Here is a 19,847-nt window from a genome sequence, read left to right as displayed (position 1 = left end):
AGTTCCCTCTTTAAGTGGGTTTATAAATCCATTCATGTTCATTTCCTTAAGTCAGCTGACAAACAGCTTTTTTTTTTTGTGGCGCATAAAGTTTCTGCACATGTACGGTGTTCCCTGGACGTTGATGATAATTGAAACTGTTCTGAACTTCCGCAGAGCACAGTCCTCACGTGTAATTGAACTCCCATAAAGAAAGAAACTTCCATGAAAAGCATCTTGGAAAATCATATGGATGAAGTTCTGACATGTGTGAGATCTTTTTATTTTTATATTTTTTGTCATAACGTGACAAATAATCCGGAGAAAAACATACACCAGTCAGCCACAACATTAAAACCACCTGCCTAATGATAGGAGCCTTCTGAGGGTGTCCTGTGGTGTCTGGTAACAGAATGTTGTGTGGGGGTCTTTGATGGGAGGGTCCTCTGTGGTCACTGGTCATCAACAATGTCTAGGTGGTTGCTACATGTCTAAGTAACATCCACGTGAATGTCAGGACTGAATGTTTCCCAGGAGACCATTGAATTGTCAGACGATGGGCAGTGTCAGTCACCTGTCAGTGATTTAATATTGTGGCAGACTATCACTATTCACATGGCTCAGCCTCATGACCGCCGTGTAAAGTCGTACTGGAGGAAGGAAAAGAATCAGAGGATGATGACTGTGCAATACATTTCTGCTTCCCTCAATAGTCATGCTTAGGGCCCCCAAGTCACCAGGGAGCGCCAAAGCTGCATGTTCAGCCTCATCTGACAATTAAAATGTCCTGTCTTTATCTGTAGCTATCTCTTGTATTTATTACATCCCGTATATGCATAAAAATAAAGTGGGATATAAATAAAATAAACCGCAATGATAAGCTGTGGCTGGTGTTTCCGTGGCCTTATTGCGTCATATTCGTTGGACCGCACTGTCGCACAGTGAGTGACGTGGCGACAGATATGATGGGAATGATTGACAGCTAACCGTCATGACCGTTAGCGAGAATATTAAACAAAACGAACAGTAATGGCGTCAAAAAGAAGTTAAATCAGTGGCGCGGAGAAACGGAAGAAAAAACACTTGACAGTATCTATATATTAATCAACTAAAACAATCTCAAACCCAAATATACTCATAAAGAACGTCCAAACTAATTAACTTTTGATGTTTTAGCTTTAAATATAGTTAATGATGGTTGCAGATAAATCAAATAAATGTGTTATTTTTTTGTAACTGATCCACAAAGAAAAGGAAAGAAACACAAATGTCTTCATTAGCTGCCAGTTCAACTTGTTAAGCTAGCAGCGGATAATTTATTTTCTTCAAAGATGATTTCAGAGGTGTAATTAACTTCTTTTCACTTTTTATAAATTGTAGTATTTTTTTTCTAGTAATACTCTTCTACTACTCTTTTTGTGTAAAAGTTAAGTTCCCCCTTTAAGTGGGTTTAAAAATCCATTTATGTTCATTTCCTTAAGTCAGCTGACAAACAGCTCTTTGTTTGTGGCGCATAAAGTTCCTGCACATGTACGGTGTTCCCTGGACGTTGATGATAATTGAAACTGTTCTGAACTTCCGCAGAGCACAGTCCTCACGTGTAATTGAACTCCCATAAAGAAAGAAACTTCCATGAAAAGCATCTTGGAAAATCATTTGGATGAAGTTCTGACATGTGTGAGATCTTTTTATTTTCATATTTTTTGTCATAACGTGACAAATAATCCGGAGAAAAACATACACCAGTCAGCCACAACATTAAAACCACCTGCCTAATGATAGGGGCCTTGTGAGGGTGTCCTGTGGTGTCTGGTAACAGAATGTTGTGTGGGGGTCTTTGATGGGAGGGTCCTCTGTGGTCACTGGTCAGCAACAATGTCTAGGTGGTTGCTACATGTCTAAGTAACATCCACGTGAATGTCAGGACTGAAAGTTCTCAGCAGAACATTGTATTGTCACAAGATGGCCAGTGTCAGTCACTTGTCAGTGATTTAATGTTGTGGCAGACTATTACTATTCTCATGGCTCAGCCTCATGACCGCCGTGTAAAGTCGTACTGGAGTAAGGAAAATAATCAGAGGATGATGACTGTGCAATACATTTCTACTTCCCTCTATTGTTTTTTTTTTTTAAGTGTGCATACAGAGAGGCAGAGTTGTTTCTTGCTATAGGCGAACTAGGCGAATGCTTAGGGCCCCCAAGTCACCAGGGAGCGCCAAAGCTGCATGTTCAGCTTCATCTGACAATTAAAATGTCCTGTCTTTATCTGTAGCTATCTCGTGTGTTAATTACATCCCTTATATGCTTAAAAATAAACATAGGATATAAATAAAATAAACGGCAATGATAAGCTGTGGCTGGTGTTTTTTTGGCATTATTGCGTCATATTCGTTGGACCGCACTGTCGCACAGTGAGTGACGTGGCGACAGATATGATGGGAATGATTGACAGCTAACCGTCATGACCGTTAGAATATTAAACGAAACGAACAGTAATGGCGTCAAAAAGAAGTTAAATCAGTGGCGCGGAGAAACGGAAGAAAAATAAAACGGTCAAAGCACAAAGGTAAGGCATTTGTTGGTGATGTGAGCTGGATAGGTGGAGGTGAAAAGCTGTTTGTTTTTTGTTTTTTTGTTTTTTTAAAGCAAGTTTGTTTATTCGTCCTGCTAGCCAGCTAGCTAGCTCTGGATAAATGTTAGCTAGCTGGCTATGATTTGTTATAATGGATTTGTCTTAAAGTCAGCTTCAGTGTTTGCTTCATGAAAGTTGGCTAATATAAAATTATTATTATTATTATTATTATTGTTATTACAGGGAGGAAGGGAGGGCATGTTGTTGTAGTCTTCACATTATTATAGAATGACTAGGATTCATTAACTAAGTTTAGTGTGTGCTTTAAATGCCTCTAATTAGAAGTATGCTACTGTTTTATAATTTAAATAAATATCTTAAAGGTTAATCTTTTAAGTGATTGAAAAACTAGTCCATTGTGTAAATTAATGCAGAAAACTCTTAAAAGTGACAACTTTGTAATTGGGTCCAAGCTTTAAAGGGACACTGTACTTAATATGAAAACAGATTAATTTTAATTTTTTGCATCATTGCAATTATAAAATAGGAATATGTGCTCATGATCTGTTTTGCTTGATAACATAAGGAGCTTTTTCTTTGCAGGAGCAATTATAAGATATTTTGGAGCTTCCTGACCAGGAAGCAAACATCTGTCATATGAGGACATCACTGATGACTTTGTGAGTAAAAAAGCCAGGAAGCAGACATTTTGAGGACAATACACTGTGACTGTTACTGTGAATAGACTGTTATTATTATTACTTTGATTAAATATATTAGGTGTTATGCTGATAAGTGTGGGAGTTTGATGTTAAATAGGCATTATTTTTTGTTGTTTTGTTTTCACTATTGCACTTTAAAGTAGATTTTTATTTTTGTTGTATTTTCCTATTTAAAGTAAACATTTTTTATAAACACTCAAAATCTGGTTTATTTATTGACCTATAGAGCAGGGGTTCCCAAACTTTTCCATGCCAAGTCCCCCCCCCCAAACAGCATTAGCTTCTGGCTGTGGACCCCATTTGCAAACCGATAGACAATGCTACAGAATATGTAAAGAAACATCAACTTTTACAATGTTTTTTCTTACTTTTATTTGCTATTCAACAACTATTACGTTTGTTTATCTTCAGTGCTGTCTCATATTTTCAGATTTTAGTTGGCCAGGAGTTCTTATTATTTTTTTTTTTTTTGCAGGAGTCTCCTCCATAGCAGGGCTGTTGGTCTCTTTCTTGTCAAAAACCTGTCCATTTTGCGCTAGCTACACGCTAGCTTGAGGAGCAAAGCAGCTTGATAAAGGGTGCAAACCGCCAGGTCAACACAGATTATGAGGTCATGAACAATGTTTTGACTGGCAGGGAATCAGAAAGATGAGTGTGACATTTAACATTTCGATATGATATATTATTAATAATTATATTTTATCATAATGATTAAAAACAATTAGATTATTTTTTATTTTTTTAGTTTCTTTTCTTATCTTCCCTCCAATTGTCTGAGGCCCCCTAGCGCCCCCTGGTGTTATAGTTTTTTTTAATCAGTTTAACTTGCCTGAGTGGCTCAACTTAAGAACTTAAGAACTGTAGCCTGTTTTGCTCATTAAGCGTAATAGATTGTGGCATCTTAGTGGAACATCTAAGGGTTAAGAATCTCTTCATCGTAGTTGTCATTGGGCAAGAGGTGGGGTACACCCTGGACAGTCTCCCTTCTACCTCAGGGCTAACACAGAGAGACAGACAACCATTCACACTCTCACCTACCGCCAATTTCGAATCACCAGTGAACCTAACCAGCATGACTTTGGAGTATCCAGAGAGAACCCACACCCACGCAGACACAGGGAGAACATACAAACGCCACACAGAAAGGCCCCAGTCAAGATTCAAGATTTCTTTATTGTTATTTCTTTATTGCATATAGAAAAATTAAAAAAAACGTTTCTCACACATGGAACAGAATAAAAAAAATCTTAATGGACAAAATGTGAAGGAATAGTGCAAGATGATAACAGATACAAAATAGACATTATGGACATAGAAAAAATATAGTAAATAAATAAAGTCAGGTCATGTACAACAGTGCAATGTAGGGTTGCAGCTTGAGTTTACCCAGTAAGGTGTAGACAATTGTCAGGCTTTGTGTCTTTTTGTGTTAGAAAGCCAGGTGAGGTTTAGTCCCTGTGTGATGGGTGGGTTATAGACCGGGGGAGGGGGGGCAGGGGGCAGGGGGCGAGGTGGATGGGAGAGATGGGCAGAGTTCAGCACCCTGACAGCCTGGTGGACAAAGAAAGAGTCCGATTTAATAACTGGCTTTGGCTTTATTTGAGTTATGTGGCTGCTGTTGAAGTCGGACGCTTGCATATCTGTACACTTGCACAGATCTTTTTTCTTCATATGAAAAGCAAATAAATTAAGCTTATATCTCTCGGAGACGAACAATATAATTAATAAACGTTTGCTGCTCTTTGTGTGAGTAATAGAATAGAGTATATAAATTATTAATAATAATAATTAAGTGCTTAAACTGTATCCGTTTTACAGTGCAGTCAGAGAAAGAGGGTTCTCCTGCTTGGGTAGAGAATCTGCATTCAGTGTTTCGCTACATTCGGCGGCTACAAAAAACTAAAGAAACAGCACCAGAGACTCTAAACTGTTTAAATCTCCTCATCTCTCAATTAGACAAAGGATCTCTTCAGTAAAACCTTCTAACAGTTCCAGCAGTTATTTCAGTGTTCGTGCTTGTATTGCTTTAAGACAGACCGGGACGTTCAAGCTTGTCCTTAGTGTGCTTTGGTGGACAGCTGCTCTGGTTAATACAGTGCACACGAGAATCCACGCCAAACCTCAGCAACACATGGTGATATTTGTGGTTAACCAGGGACATGTTCATGACTGAGCCTCTCTCCGACCTCCTCTTCCTGTGGATGTCAGGTGATGCAGGTCAAGTGTAGAAGTTCTCAGCCAGCTTCCTCATTCTCTTATTGCAGCGCACCGACGGCTGGGGGGGTGAGGCCCCCTGAGTAGATGTGGGGGTATTACCCCCAAGTGATGGCGTGAACTCCATTCTTCTAGTCATGATGCCGTTTGGTGAAGAACCATCCTCTTCAGAACTAGACACACAATCGGTCTCGTCTCCTTTCAGCTCCTCTTTGGAAGTGTTTGGGTCAGTGAGTGCAGCTTCGTCTCCTTTCAGCTCCTCTTTGCCAATGTTTGGATGACAGAACTTGTAGTAGATCATTTTAAGGAAGAGACCGAGGACGTAAACAGCCGCAACACCGACAGCAGTGATTATGGCGTAAGAGGGTGGTATGGCAAAGTGAGGTGGATCCGTGCTCATCTTCCAGCACCACACGCCACAGAGCAGGGAAATATCAGCCAGCACATAGCTGTGGTAGAGGAGAGTTCTGTTCCTTGTCCTCCCCTCCACCACATTAAACCAATCGAAGTACCAGATGAGGGCCACGGTGGCTCGGTAAAGCCATTCCCCGCGAGCGCTGTCCATGAAGTCCGTCTTGGAACGCCAAGCGAAGAAGAGCAACACCAGCCAGGAGCAAATGAAGTGGGTGAAGATGAAACAGGGCAACACGGAGGCGAAGAGGGCGAGGGCGGTGAGGCGAGATGACAGGAGGAACAGGTTCCAGAGGAAGAAGACGAACGAAGAGGTTAAAAGCTGCTTCTCCTTGTCGGGCAGGAAGGAGCGTAGGGAGCGGTGGTATGTGGTCACGGAGAAGGCGATGGCCGAGACCGAAGCGATGGCTTTCAGCACTGAGGAGGATGAGAGGAGTTAATTAGAACAATGGTGGACCAGCTTTACAAACTGTGGAACAACTAAAAAGAGCAGCTACATTACATTTTGTTTTTGTAATACTGAACCAACAGCTTGAAGAAACGGACAGCTGTGAACTTTTCTCACACACAACACATTTTTATAAAGGGAAGCCAACTTCTTTTCAACTTATTACCATATATTGGACACTTCTTTTCAGAATTCACGGGCATTAGACCACATTTATATAAAAGTATGCGATATAAAAACATTTGAAGACAAGTGTTAAAGGATTAGTGTTAAAAGTGTTAAAGTGACTGTCCACAGAGTTCAACAGAGGTCAAGCCAATTGATGCGAGTAGTCTCACCATTAGTTAAATTAAGACTGTGTCTCAAGTGGCTGTAGTCTAAAGACAAATGGGTCTGGGAGGTCAGTATTAAACCATGAAGACAAAATAAGTTATTCAGGAGTATGAATCAGGACGTGGATGCAAACTGATTGGCTGTGCATGAAGGAGACTAGTGATAGAGGACACATAGACACATATGAAGGAGCTTTTTTGGCCATCAGATTAGATGCTAAGTTTGGAGGACATCAAACGCACCACCCCTATAGTCTGCAAGAAAATTAAGACACGTGGGAAGATTTCTTTTTCAGCGTGACAACATATGTGTCAGCAAAAGCTACACGTGTCAGTGATGGTGATGTCAATCACACGTGTCAGTGAGGTGAATTTTCTGCAGAGGCCAGATCTCACTCCACTAGATCACGTGTGACTGAGCTTGAAAAGTGTTGTTTCACTGTTCAAGTTGTTTAATCAAAACCAGCATATTTGAAAACAACTATTCAAGAAAATATTGAGACGATTAACTGAATGTTAGTCGTCACCTGCAGCCCCTGATTTAGTCTATAAAATGCTCAAAAATAAGCCAAAACGTGTAGTTGGTGGCACAGCTGTTTGTTATATAAATAGGAAAAAAGTATAAATAGTATCTAAAAGTACATACAAATAGAGCTGACACTACTTGAGTACAGATTTTTTAGGGGAAGTATCTGGTCACGCACACGTGATTCCCAAACAACACAAGATGAATGAAACATGACCGACGCACTGCACCTGTCACATGATCCAGACGACCCTCCTGCAGTATGATGGTGAGCATGAGGACCAGCTGAGGAGCGCTCTCTGAAAACGTCTCTATGAGCCTCAGCATGCTGAGATCGTGGCTCAGGTACACGGTTATGTCCTCTCTGCTCGCTCCAAACATGTTCCCTATAGAAGTCTCCAACACACCCGCGTGCCTGAGAAGGAAATAAAAAATGACACATAACCAGTTAGACGCGTAGAAACACGCTGATGTTGTTAATTTCCTTAGAAATGTGCTTGTGATTATACACCTTTGACTAATATGTTATTCCTCTCCTACATTAAAGCAAAGCTCTGCTTAGTCATTGTGGTCACAAAAACAAACCACAGGAAATCTTCTATCTGAATAAAACATCCTGTTTGCATGGTACCGGGTTAAGAGGAAACGTATGAAGCCGTCTGTAGTTGATGTAATGGTTTTTACTGCTACAATTACATAATATGTTCATCAGTGCAGTGCAGCAGGGCAGTTTGATAGGGCAGCCGCAGGGACAATGAGATAACTTCACACAAACATGACACTTTCCGATAAGGAGCGACATGCAAAGAAACGAGGGGGAACTAGAGACTATAAACTTCCTTTTAACAACTTCACTCCCAGCTTTACAAATATTAGAGAGTGGAAACGGAGCCCAAGGCCGCTTCAAAGCGCACATATTATCATAACAGTGAAAAAGGCCTACAGACCTGACGTAGATTCCAAGCTGGAACACATGCAGAAGTATGAGCTGGGATTTGCTCAGGCAGCGCTCGGCCTTTGTCTCCCTCTTAAAATCCTCGTAGCTGTACCACAGACAGCTGTACACCTGGGCAAGAAGGGACGAGCCCACGAGAAGCAGAAGCAGGATACCGAGGTACACGTAGGCCTTGTCCTGGTAGAAGGACACAGCAGCGTACACATCCAGGCCTATGTCCAGCAGGAACATCGGCAGACCCAGACAAGTGAAGAGAAAGTCCCAAGGGGAGTACTTGAACCCATTCATAGCGATGTCCAACGAGTGTCTACACGTCCTCTCTGACTGACAGACAGCTGTTTGACACGACGTCCAGGGAAATGAAAACACAACTGAAAGTGAGCTCAACCAAAGTTCAGCTTTTAAAAACCCCTCCTACACACGAACCCGCCCATCTGCCTTAAAGGCACATTGCACCACTTCACTCACTTCAACTTTAAAACTGCAGCATTTCCTCAAAGTCATTCAATTTACAGTAAACTCCTGAGCTTCAGATCATCTCAAATAAATCGTTGCAACAGAAAAGACACAAACAAAACCAGAAAACAGGAGAGATTGGTCATTACAGTTTTAATAATTGCACATGGCTAATGAGGTAAAAAAAAGAAGTTAGTGTCCATGTGATGACCTTTGATGTCGGCGGAGGTTTTGGAACAGAAGTTGTGCACGTTTTTGCTTTCACACGCAAAAAAAAAATCATAAAAACACGTGTGCTTTCAAGTTGAAGAGTAAACAAAGACTTATTTCACTTGTGATATTTGAACAAGCTGAACAAACACTGGATGAGTAATTGAACTAGTTTTGAGAGTAATCTTGTAAAAACTAAACCTACACCATCAACATTGTCTGTGTGGACATACAATCAAATACTTTAAAACAAACGTATAGTAACAGCGCATATAAATGATAAAAAAAAGAGAGAGAAATTATGATCAAATATACATTCAAAGTTTCAACGAGCAGCAACTAGAAGACAAACAAGAATAGTGAGAAACCTTAAATCTAATAAAAACTTTTAAAACATAATAAGATAATACCCCTACAACATTATATTATACTTTACCTTCTAATAAATGAGTCATTTTTATGCAGAAATGTTGGCATTTCTAAAAGGAACAAAAACTTTTAAGCGGTACAGTGATTTGCGCTTTCAACAGCATGTTTTCTCCCAACATAACATGTAAAAATGTACTTCCCGTGTAAATTTTTTAAATATAGTTTGTTCCATAGAAAAAGAAATCAGAAATTAGCTTATCAAACTATTACAGCTTCACAAAGAGTAGAGAAATATGCCATATGTTGATTCCATAACATCTCTATTATTACTTGGAAGCATTTACATGGAAAACATTTCTTCACTGATATCATTCACAGTCCAGCTTAACCACTTACATGGACGCTGAATGAGAGAAGCAAGAGTTGAAATATCTAATATTTTCTTACTGATCCTACTCATTTGTCATATTTCTGTTCTGATTATTACAAATATTGTCCATGGTAACAGACGAGAAGGTATCTACCAAAACAGACATTCCTAACTGACTGACTAATTTTCCAGCAGCTCCCTAAGTAACAATACACTCTCACATGCCAGATCATTAGGTACACTAGTGAAAATGAATGTATTCTAATATAATACAGCACTAAATCTTGTTTTCATGAAGGTCCTGGTATTCAGCATTCGTTTAAAATAACTGAGAGAGCTGTTGATTCAACTGTGTTCTCATTGTGGAGGCTTTTGTTTGAGGAATTACTTAACTGTTGACGCACGTTGCTGTTATTTTGGCAATCCCATTTTTATCAGTGGGCTGGACTAAGTAAGATGATCATCCAGTTCAGTCCCCACATTTCTGACGCTGTTTCAACCTAATCTGAACATTATAACAGTCATGAGGCAAAGATTTAGTGCTTGACTCTTACATTAGGATGTATTTGTTTATACTAGTGCACCTAATGAAGTGGCAAATGAGTATATAAACCTGATAGTGCAATGTGACATTTTATTGCTCGCGTACCGTTTTAATATCTGGTGAAATTCCAGCACAAACAGATGTGACCACACGGAGTCAGACATCACAGCTGTGCTAACTCGGCTCTGTTTGTGTGATCAGTGTTTCTAATGGCTCCCTGCTCTCTGTAGAAATGAGACACATGGCAGGCCATCCGTCTGTTGAAAAGTTGTGAAGACAGGTCGCTGTCCTGGATGGAAAAGTCTTTACATGTCACTTCTGCATCAGGTCGATCGTCGGGCAGTCCCGGGTCCCTCACTGGAGGTCTCCACAGCTTTGGGTGGAAGCAGGAGTAGTAGAGGGCCTTGAAGAGCAGACCAAGGAGGTAAGTGAGAGGTAGCGTGATGAGCAGGGCGAGGGCGTAGGGTTCACTCTGGACAGGATCTCTGTAGCACCACCATGTCACCAGCAGGATTCCTCCGTCTATCGTGATGAAGGAATGGTAGATGATGCTCCTGCCTCGGGTCTGACCCTCCGCCACGTTAAACCAGCTGAAGTACCAAATGAGCCCTACGGTGGCCCGGTAGAGCCACTCCCCGCCCACGCTGTCCATGAAGTCGGTCCTCTGCCGCCACACCCACAGCACGAACACGAGCCACAGTATCACAAAGTGGGCGGCGATGTACCCAGGTAGGACAGAGGAAAACAGGGCGAGGGCGGCGACGCGAGGGGCAATTAGCAGCAGGTTCCACAGGAAGTAGATTAAAGAGGAACCCCAGCCCTGCTTGGCTTTGTCTGGGAGGAACGAACGCAGCGAGCGGTGGTAATCCACCACCATCCAGGCTATGGAAGTGGTTGATGCAGCAATGCTCACGACTGCGAAAACAGAAGTTGAATCAAGAGGAAGTGTGAACACCTTTAATTATGCCATGCTTTCAGTTCATCAATCTTCAATTTGCAACATTTAAAACTATATTTAACTCTTTCATTTTAGTTTAAAGCAAAGGGAAAACTCACACTGAACCGTCCTGGCCTTGTTGGTTCGCAGCATGACGTAGATCATCAAGGTGAGCTGAGGAGCGCTCTCACAGAAAGTCTCGATGAGTCGGAGCATGCTGAGGTCGTGCGTCAGGTAGACGGCGTACTCTGACCCTTCCTCTTTACGCCACCAAACCCTGAATCCCTGGCGTATGGCAGAGATGTGCCTGCATGAAGGAAAGATTGTTAGAACAAGACACAAGGGATGTCCAGGTCAAGTTTTTTGCCCCCCCTTTTAAAATATCGGCTTACCATTTTAAGTAAACAAAATTGTGTCCCCTGGAGATTCCTAAAGACCTTTCGTATTTTCCTTTTATTCTCTCAGATGAGACTGTATTCAGTACGATAAACAGAGTTGTGAAAGATAATGTAATGTAGAGAGGGTACTCCAGAAACGTTCTGGTCATCCAACACCATAAACTCCCTAACCCTCTCTAGAATATTTTTTCTCTTCTTTAAAACACAGCGTTCGGTGTTTGTTGTTGTTTCGACACAGCCTTTGCCTGAGTGTCTGTGTATTGAGTTTGTGCTTATTATTTTTTTATTTATTGGTGGCGAATCAAGTTGGTAGTACGTCCACATTCAGCTGAGAGCACACACGTTTAGTCGCATGATTTTGTTTTTTCCTTCTTCTTCTTCTTCTCCTTAAGATTTTTGGCAGCTAGCCAACCAGAAGAAGAAAAACAAGATTTTAATGCTACAGGGACATGGGTTTAGGTTTATAACAGACCTAAAACAAATAACTACTAAAGACTGTGCTTGACTGAAGCCCGATCATCTTGGAAATACCCGGGTCGACCCGATACTGATCAGGACATGCCTAAAGAACACACCACACCACTGAAGCAACCATGCATTATCAATTAAGTCATTGAGAGCTTCTCATACCTCATTAACTCATTATTTGTGCATGTCATACATTCATTTTTTCCCTTTGTGTGGCTGGATTTACAAGCTGCCACACCTTAAATGTACTTTAGAGGAATTCCTGAGATGTTTTATAGGAATGTCCAGTTAGTTTTTGATTAAGAAACTCACTTCAGAAATATCACTTCAAGACTAAAATGTGTTTACATCACTCTGGCCGGAGGTTGGAGTGTTGTTGAAACACTTATTGAGAAACCACCATCAGCACAGGACAGCAGGTCTAACGTTATGCATGAGTAACGTGTTTAATTAAGTGCTATAAAAGCCTTACAGACATTTATTTTACTACTAATGTACCTGCAGAGGAACCCCAGCTGCAGCACATGCAACAGGCAGAAGACCTTCACTTGGCTCCCGCAGAGCACGGTCCCAGTCCCCGTATGGGCTGCGCCGAAGCCCGGCAGCTCTCGGTCGTACTTGAACCAGAACCAGCTGAACATCTGGACCACGACCGACGACAGGACCATGAGGCCGACCAGCACCCCGAACCAGAAAAAGTCCCCCCGGCAGTAAAACTCGGTGGCCACCCAGACGTCGGAGCCCCAGTCCACGAGGAAAGTACACACTCCGATCACGGAGAAGGCGAAGTCCACCCAGGAATATTTGGAAAAAGTGTACATGGCTGCACTCCTCCTTCTCCTCCTCCTCCTCCTCTTCTTCGACAGCTAGCCGACCAAAGAGCAACCTGGTGGGGAGAAGCTAGCATTAGGCTAACGTCCGTTACCGTTATTTCCCTCCGAAAGAGGCTTCACATTCTCCACACCAGGGAAGAAGAAAAGTTGTCTGAACTTCAACATTTGAGCGACGCCGTCTACGCAAGTCGCTAAACTAATGCTGGAACTCAACAAGAATAAGTTGGAGTTAAAGTTTTAGCATTAAAAAGTTCAAAAAACAATAGACGACCTAGAGGAAAGCACCCGCTGAAGGTGTGTTTGTAATGATCTCTGTCGATGTGGTTGTTAGCCCCGCCCACCGCTGCTCAGTAATCCGGGACAGGACGGTTTTAACTTTAAAGACCACGCAGCGTGTGTTCGAAACGATTAATCGGTTAGTCGATGAACGCAAATCTTCAAAAATATGTTAGTAGTTAGAAAACTAAAAAATAAATAAGAAAAAAAAATAATTAAATACATAAAAATATATTTCAAATTTGCTTCAAAGTAAATATTTACATTTTTAATATGACATATTATTTATTTTTCTTTTCTTTTCTTTCTTTTTTTAAAAAAAAACATGCGTATGTTGAAATAAAATAAGTCCACAAAAACTTTGGCTGTCAAGTAATATTTCTGAGCAAAATGGCAGCTTCTCAAATAATAAACATTTCTGGATTTAAGTCTTTTTAGAGTTTAGTTAATAAGCAGGAGTGAAAATATTCATTTCAATAGTAGCGAAAAGGGTCAGTGACAATTAAAAAAAAAGTGCAAGAGCTACTGAATAAAATTCATTTAGACCCAAATTCAACTTCAGATAAGATAATCCTTTATTTATTGAAGCATTGCAGCAGCAGACAGTTCAAGGTCAGTGCACATGGGAGATAAAAAGGAGTAAACATCAAATACGTATTAAAAAAAAAGAAGATACTATAGAAGTATATATTATTTTGCACATTAGAAAATAAAATATATGTACACTTACGCTATTGCACAGATATTTACTTCATTGCCATTGTACCGATAGCAGTAAACCCAACATTCATTCATTCATTCATTCATTCATCTTCTATACCCGCTTATTCCTGTTAAGGGTCGCGGGGGACTGCTGGAGCCTATCCCAGCTGTCTAAACCCAACATGTTGATAAAAAATACAACTTACATTAGAAAAAAAATGTGATCTGGAGGTTAGCTTCAGCAGGACAGAATTCAAGAGCACAGTGAAGCAAAGGTTAAAGGAGAGGTGGTAAAGCAACATGGGGGATAAGAAAACCCAGAGCTCAATGGAGGCTCGGAGAAATTATGTGTGTAAACAGGGAGCATGAAGGACAAGGAAGGATTTTAATATTGATACCTCAAATAAATTACTTTTTATCAATAAATTTGAACACACAGGACTAAAACTGAATTTAAAATGGCTAATACAGGCCGGTGTGACTGCTGTGGATGAAACAGCAAAGCTTGTTATGCTACTCAGAAATAAAATTTAAAACCTTATTGATATAAAAATGCACTTTTGTCCAATTAATAGTCTACAAACTTAATAAATGTATGTTACTGAATCATATTTCAATATAAAACAAATTCATCTCGTCAGTGTATTTTTAAAATTGGACATTTCGGTGCTCACCTGTTGGTGGCGGTAATGCGCACATTCGTCGTTTGCCAACCGCCATTAAACAACAAAGAAGAAGACGCACATTCGCTGCCTCGCGCCTTCACCTGATTGGTCTGTTCGTGCGCTCGTTCGGTTTATTGTCGAGCTCACATTTCGGCAGCGCTCACAAGCTAGCAATATGTCGCGGGTGTATATCGGAAGGTTGAGCTGGAGGGCCAGGGAGAAGGACGTGGTGAGGTTCTTCAAAGGCTACGGGAAGATACTCGAAGTCGACCTGAAAAATGGGTAACGTTGAGACTTTTTGGCTCATCGCCGCGTTTATTGAAGCTAATACTGTCGGGCACTGGCCGTTCGTGGCCTTGTGGTTTGAAGCGGGCCTGCTAATGCTAATGCTAAAGCTAAAGCTAATGCTAGCGTGCATGTGCAATGTTCACCAACGGCTGCCGCTGCAAAAAAATGATTTACGGCGAGACTTTCTTTCACCTAAGTGCATGTTTTCTCGATTAAAAGTTGGAATTTAACGCCGGTGCTTCGAAGTGGGTTAATGTTTGTAATGTTTTCGACCACCGTCTACCCTTAGCTGGCTATTGTTAGACGTGGCAAAGTCACAGGCGGCTGTGAGATACTAACACATCGTTTGCAAAACTGTAATTTTTTAATGTTATATATATTTATTTCAATAAAAGGTGAGTAAACGCATAGCATTTTTTTAAATTACATTTTTATTTAAGTAAGCCAATGCCGGGTGTAGTGTTCTCTGCGGAACATGCAGTTCCTCGATGGCTGCAACAAGAGATCATTTTCATTAACGATTAATTAGGCGGTTATCTGGTTCATCTGTTCTGGTGCCAGGAAATATACGTTTCTCAAAGTCAAAAAGGTCAAAAATTACATTTACATTTTATCAATCAGACCGACAGTTATAAAAAGATTGGAAGACAAAGGAAAATTTGCATTTGAGACTGTATATGGTGAATTAATTATCCAACATCTATACTGTTTGTGTTCATATTTCACGTTATTTGATTGGCTACATGATTGCTTCACGTCCATTTTGGGTCATCTGCACACACCTAATAAATTAAGGCCTTGTATAGAAGAAATCTGAGCCTTATAAAATGGCTTTCTGACCTTTCTAACCTCAATTAATGTTCCTGTGGCATTTCATGCTCAAAGCAGCACCACAAATAGATGAGATCCACCATAAAGTGTTGTGTGCATGCTGCAGAGTAGTGCTGCTCTGTGTTTGTCCTCAGCTGCCGGCAGCGTTTGGTAATTATGAGCACATCTGGATTATGAAACCATCTGTAATCCCGGTGCTAAAAAAAACTCTCCCGTTCCCACTTGTAGTTACGGGTTTGTTGAATTTGACGACCCCCGTGACGCAGACGATGCCGTGTATGACCTGAACGGCAAAGAGCTGTGTGGAGAAAGGGTCATTGTGGAGCACACCAAAGGGCCCCGCCGTGATGGGGGCTATGGGGGTGGAAGGAGTAAGTATCCAACCGAGTACTGTTTTTGTTTTTTTTTTATTATTGTGAATTTTATTCATTACAGGGAGTCGTTAATCTAAATTTGGAAGGGGCAAAAATTTTAAGCATGTCCTTGGTGGCTACTGTGCATTCAATTTAAATTGTAGTAATCAGGACTCTGATTAAGCTGAGTTGGAGCTGATGCATTAAAGTAAAGTGCTGGTGAAAAAATGGATCCAGGCTACTACTGTGTCATGAAATGTTAGAATGGTAGTTAAACTTTATTTGGATCAGTCTCGCTCAGCTTTATTGGAACCTGACCCCCCACTCATGATTCAGACACGTCGTGCAAATGAAACCGACACCCCTCCATGACGCAATCAGAATTTACTATTCTGGTATCAGTGATCCTCTCAGGTAGTCGACGGCCTTTTAAATATAGAGCCACGTCTCAGATTAAGATACTGCAGGGCAGCTGTTTTTTTTTATTGTCTTGCAAATACTTGAGCAGACCAAGTACTGCTCGCTACAGCACTTCCCTTTTCTAAAAGAACAGCAGGCGTTGCAGACGATATCGGCTCGTAAACGTGATTGAATTTGTGTGCATCTGAGCCACCAATGACTTGGTTTTAAAGCTTGAAACTAAGAATGCAGCTACGTGTGAATATGTGATGGGGAAATGGCTTACTAGTAGAAAGGAATATAATATGTATTGTAAAATAACTATTTGATTGTCAAATATATCTTGTAATCTATTGATGTCTTATTCCAGTTTTTATTTGATTTAAAATGATTGTCACTTTAAAAGGTAAAGATTTAACAAAGAACCTCAATGTTTTAATTGAAAGAGTCCTTTGCTGACTGCCTGCCCCTATTGCTGGCCATGGTGTCCCCCCTTTCCAAGAGTGTGGTTTGACCATTCTGGGCCCCTGGGCAGACCAAAAAAGGGAGCCATTGTGAATGAAGACCGCTTTTCCCATTAGGCCCAGGCCGGGTGGTGAGGATGCCATGGGGTTAGGAACAGATGTGGGTTCAGCTCTTATAGGTGCCTGAAAAAAAAGAACATGTTTTGTATCAGTGAAATGTTTTTTTTTTTTTTAGATAAGATAGTTTAGAAACTTTTAGTTCACCGTAAGTACTTCCTCAATCAGTTATGTTTTTTTTTTTTCTTTCTTTTTGTTCTTTTACTTATTTATTTTTTTAAATTAAAAGTAGGCCTATTGAACATGACTAAAATGTAATAATATACTGTATTGGCTTAAGTTACAAAGAACTTGTAGAAAGAAATAATTAGGATGTAATGAATTTTGTTTTGTTTCTGTAAATATTTTCCACCTTTTTTTGCTTTTCCCCTTCTTTGTTTCCAGTTTTTGTAGAGTGTAGCTTGGAGTGTAGAATAAATGCGCCATCACAGTTGCTTTCTGGTACTTATTTCTTCTCTTTTCCCCCTTGTTGCATTGAAAGGTGGCTATGGACGCTGGAGAGACAGATATGGTCCACCCGTACGGACTGAATATCGGCTTATTGTTGAGAATCTTTCCAGCCGCTGTAGCTGGCAAGACTTGAAGGTATTACTTCGTGTTTGTTTTTTTTTTGTCTTTCTTGCATATCTTGTCAGTTTTTTGGGTGTGAAGGAAGTAATGTCAAAAGTAAACAAAAACTTTCCTCAGAATTTAGTGAAAACCGTCAAAACCTGTTCAGCTGATTTCTTTTGCAAATATGAAACACCTCAAATTGAACTGTATAAAATAAAAGCAGAGTTTAAATTATATCATCCCTTAACAGCACACAAATATAAATCGCCAGTAGTTGAGGCTGCAACACTGTGCTAGCAGTTTTCCTACAAATTATCATGTTTTGATTGTGTTTTCCATTTCTCTTCAGGACTACATGAGGCAGGCCGGTGAGGTGACTTACGCAGACACCCACAAGGGCCGTAAGAACGAGGGGGTGATCGAGTTCAGGCTCTACTCGGACATGAAGCGGGCTCTGGAGAAGCTCGACGGCACAGAGGTGAACGGCAGAAAGATCAGGCTCATCGAGGACCGCCCCGGTGCCAGGCGCCGCCACTCGTACTCCCGCAGCCGCAGCCGTTCCAGGTCCGTTCAGACGCACAAAATTATTGTAGAAAGCAAGACGCCGTGTTTAATAGACCGTCGCTAACTGTGTGTATGTTTTTTTTTTTTTTTTTTCAGGTCTCGCTCCAGGAGCCGCAGATCTCGCAAGAGTCGTAGCCGCAGCGAGAGCAGCAGTCGCAGCCGCTCCCACTCCAGGTGAGGATATAAACAGAAATGCATTTTTCTTTCCAAAATGAAATTGTGCCGATTATATAATATACAAATCTTTGCATGGTTATGTTAAGTGTTTTTCTTCTCAGCTGCTGCCGCCTACAATATCTGCATTTATTTGTTGGCACAGTGTAGCTGCCTGTAAAATGAGGGTACATTTAGTAGGTATTAGTATTTTATAGCTGTAGACTTTATTGATATGAAGGCTGGGGCTGGCGGTGAGCGTCTCTGGTCCTGGTTTTTTGTTCAAACCGAAGGCTCTTCTTGTTTTTCATCTAATCTTAACGTTCAAATACAAAAATATGACATGGCACTATTGGTTTTTGTAGCTCTTCCTTGCTTCCCAGCCTGCCAGCTAAGAGTAGAACCTCCTGGTTCCCATTTTGAATGATGAATACAGACTAATGCCACCCGCTCGTATGAAGAGTTGTCTCTTTTCATGCAGGTGTAGAACATCTGTACCAGCTGCTCATTAGCTCTAGTCTTTGTGGTGTGTTCAAGTGCAACTATCTGTCCAGACAAAGGCAACGTCAGAGTCTTGGCTTGTTGCAGTGCCATAAATTAGTGTAATGACAAAATCCTCTTCTAGTTGAGCATTTATTAACATTATTGTGGCTTTTGTGGTGTGATAAAAGATTGTTTAGACCCCCAAATCCTCTGAGTGAGAAAGTAAATCTAAACAAGGAGTCACAGTAGTTCTGTCTTGTCTTTTTGTCCACAGAGCTGGCTCCCGCTCCCGCAGCCGATCTCGTAGCAAGAAGAATAAGGGCAAGAACAAGAAGGAGGAAGAAGAGCGCAGCAACGGCGCTCAGAAGAACAAGGACCGCAGCAGGAGCCGCAGCCCCAAGAGTAGAAGTCCCAAGAGCCGAAGCCCTAAGAGCCGTAGTCCCAAGAGCCGAAGCCCCAAAAGCAAAAAGAGCAAGAAGGAAGGCAAGAAGGGCAAGAAAGAGGATTCCAGGTCCAGATCTCGCTCCCGCTCCCGCTCCAGGTCTCGTTCCCGATCAGGAATCAAGGATCGCTCCAGGAAATCCGGCTCCAAGGGCCACGACCCGCCCAAGAGCGACGACGAGGGAGGAGAGCCAGAGAGGGGCTCTCGCTCCCGTTCCCGCTCTCCTGTGGAGTCTAAATCCAGAGCCAGGTCTAAATCCAAGTCCAAATCCCGCTCCCCCTCTCCCGCCAAAGCCCGCTCCCGCTCCCGGTCCGCCTCCCGGTCGGAGTCTCGCTCCAAGTCCCGCTCCCAGTCTCGTTCTCGCTCCCGCTCTCGTTCCTAGTTCAGATTTTGGACTGTTTGTTATGAGCCCCCCCCCCCCCCCCCCCCGGTGTCTCTCCCCCCGCCCTCTATTTACATTCCCCGACCCCCACAACACTACCCCCGCCTCCGTATTTTGATAAATAGCTGTAGAAAACCAGGCACTCATGTCATGCTCGATGTCTTTTATGCACACGCTACTCCATTTCATTTGACTTTTACCCAACATATTTTTTCATTAGAGTTGTTTGTAAAAAAAAAAAATAAAAAATAACAGGGTGCGATCTCAGTTTTATAAGTTTAAATGATGGTATGGTATGTGTCTTAGCCTTTTTTTAATCAAATGTAGAAGCATACTGTTTTTGTGAATATGCTGGGTGGAAATATCTCGCCTCTAAAAGTCCTTGTATCATTTTGTTTCAGATTAAAAACAAATGCCTGTTGTGGACTCGTT

General features: G+C 41.4%; 3 protein-coding genes across 5 annotated transcripts; 1 reads left to right on the top strand and 2 right to left on the bottom strand.

Annotated features, from left to right (window-relative positions):
- Positions 1-4,568: 4,568 nt before the first annotated feature.
- LOC311501073 (XK-related protein 8-like) lies at positions 4,569-8,447 on the bottom strand (the record flags this gene model as incomplete). The annotated part of the gene is made up of 3 exons (XM_084562732.1): positions 4,569-6,315; positions 7,435-7,619; positions 8,152-8,447. 3 exons carry the CDS (start codon positions 8,445-8,447, stop codon positions 5,492-5,494), a joined length of 1,305 nt encoding a protein of 434 aa, XP_084418858.1. The 3' UTR covers positions 4,569-5,491.
- A 301-nt stretch (positions 8,448-8,748) lies between these two features.
- Positions 8,749-12,944, bottom strand: xkr8.3 (XK related 8, tandem duplicate 3). The gene is made up of 3 exons (XM_084562731.1): positions 12,410-12,944; positions 11,165-11,352; positions 8,749-11,023 (listed from the first exon to the last, which is right to left on the bottom strand). Exons 1-3 carry the CDS (start codon positions 12,730-12,732, stop codon positions 10,272-10,274), a joined length of 1,263 nt encoding a protein of 420 aa, XP_084418857.1. The 5' UTR covers positions 12,733-12,944; the 3' UTR covers positions 8,749-10,271.
- A 1,565-nt stretch (positions 12,945-14,509) lies between these two features.
- srsf4 (serine and arginine rich splicing factor 4) lies at positions 14,510-19,841 on the top strand. Of its 3 annotated transcripts, none has more exons than XM_084563852.1 (6): positions 14,510-14,669; positions 15,735-15,877; positions 17,321-17,424; positions 17,741-17,955; positions 18,052-18,129; positions 18,866-19,841. In XM_084563852.1, the coding sequence occupies exons 1-6, from the start codon at positions 14,563-14,565 to the stop codon at positions 19,413-19,415; spliced, it is 1,197 nt and encodes a 398-aa protein (XP_084419978.1). In that variant the 5' UTR covers positions 14,510-14,562; the 3' UTR covers positions 19,416-19,841. The 3 variants fall into 3 exon arrangements, with proteins under 3 accessions (XP_084419978.1, XP_084419977.1, XP_084419979.1); XM_084563851.1 differs by having other exon boundaries at positions 17,312-17,424; XM_084563853.1 differs by lacking the exons at positions 14,510-14,669; positions 15,735-15,877 and adding an exon at positions 15,885-16,901.
- Positions 19,842-19,847: the final 6 nt, after the last annotated feature.

The sequence above is a fragment of the Chelon labrosus genome, assembly GCF_963514085.1.
Source record: "Chelon labrosus genome assembly, chromosome: 16".
NCBI classification, from domain to species: domain Eukaryota; kingdom Metazoa; phylum Chordata; class Actinopteri; order Mugiliformes; family Mugilidae; genus Chelon; species Chelon labrosus.
This window is presented reverse-complemented; position numbering and strand designations above follow the sequence as displayed.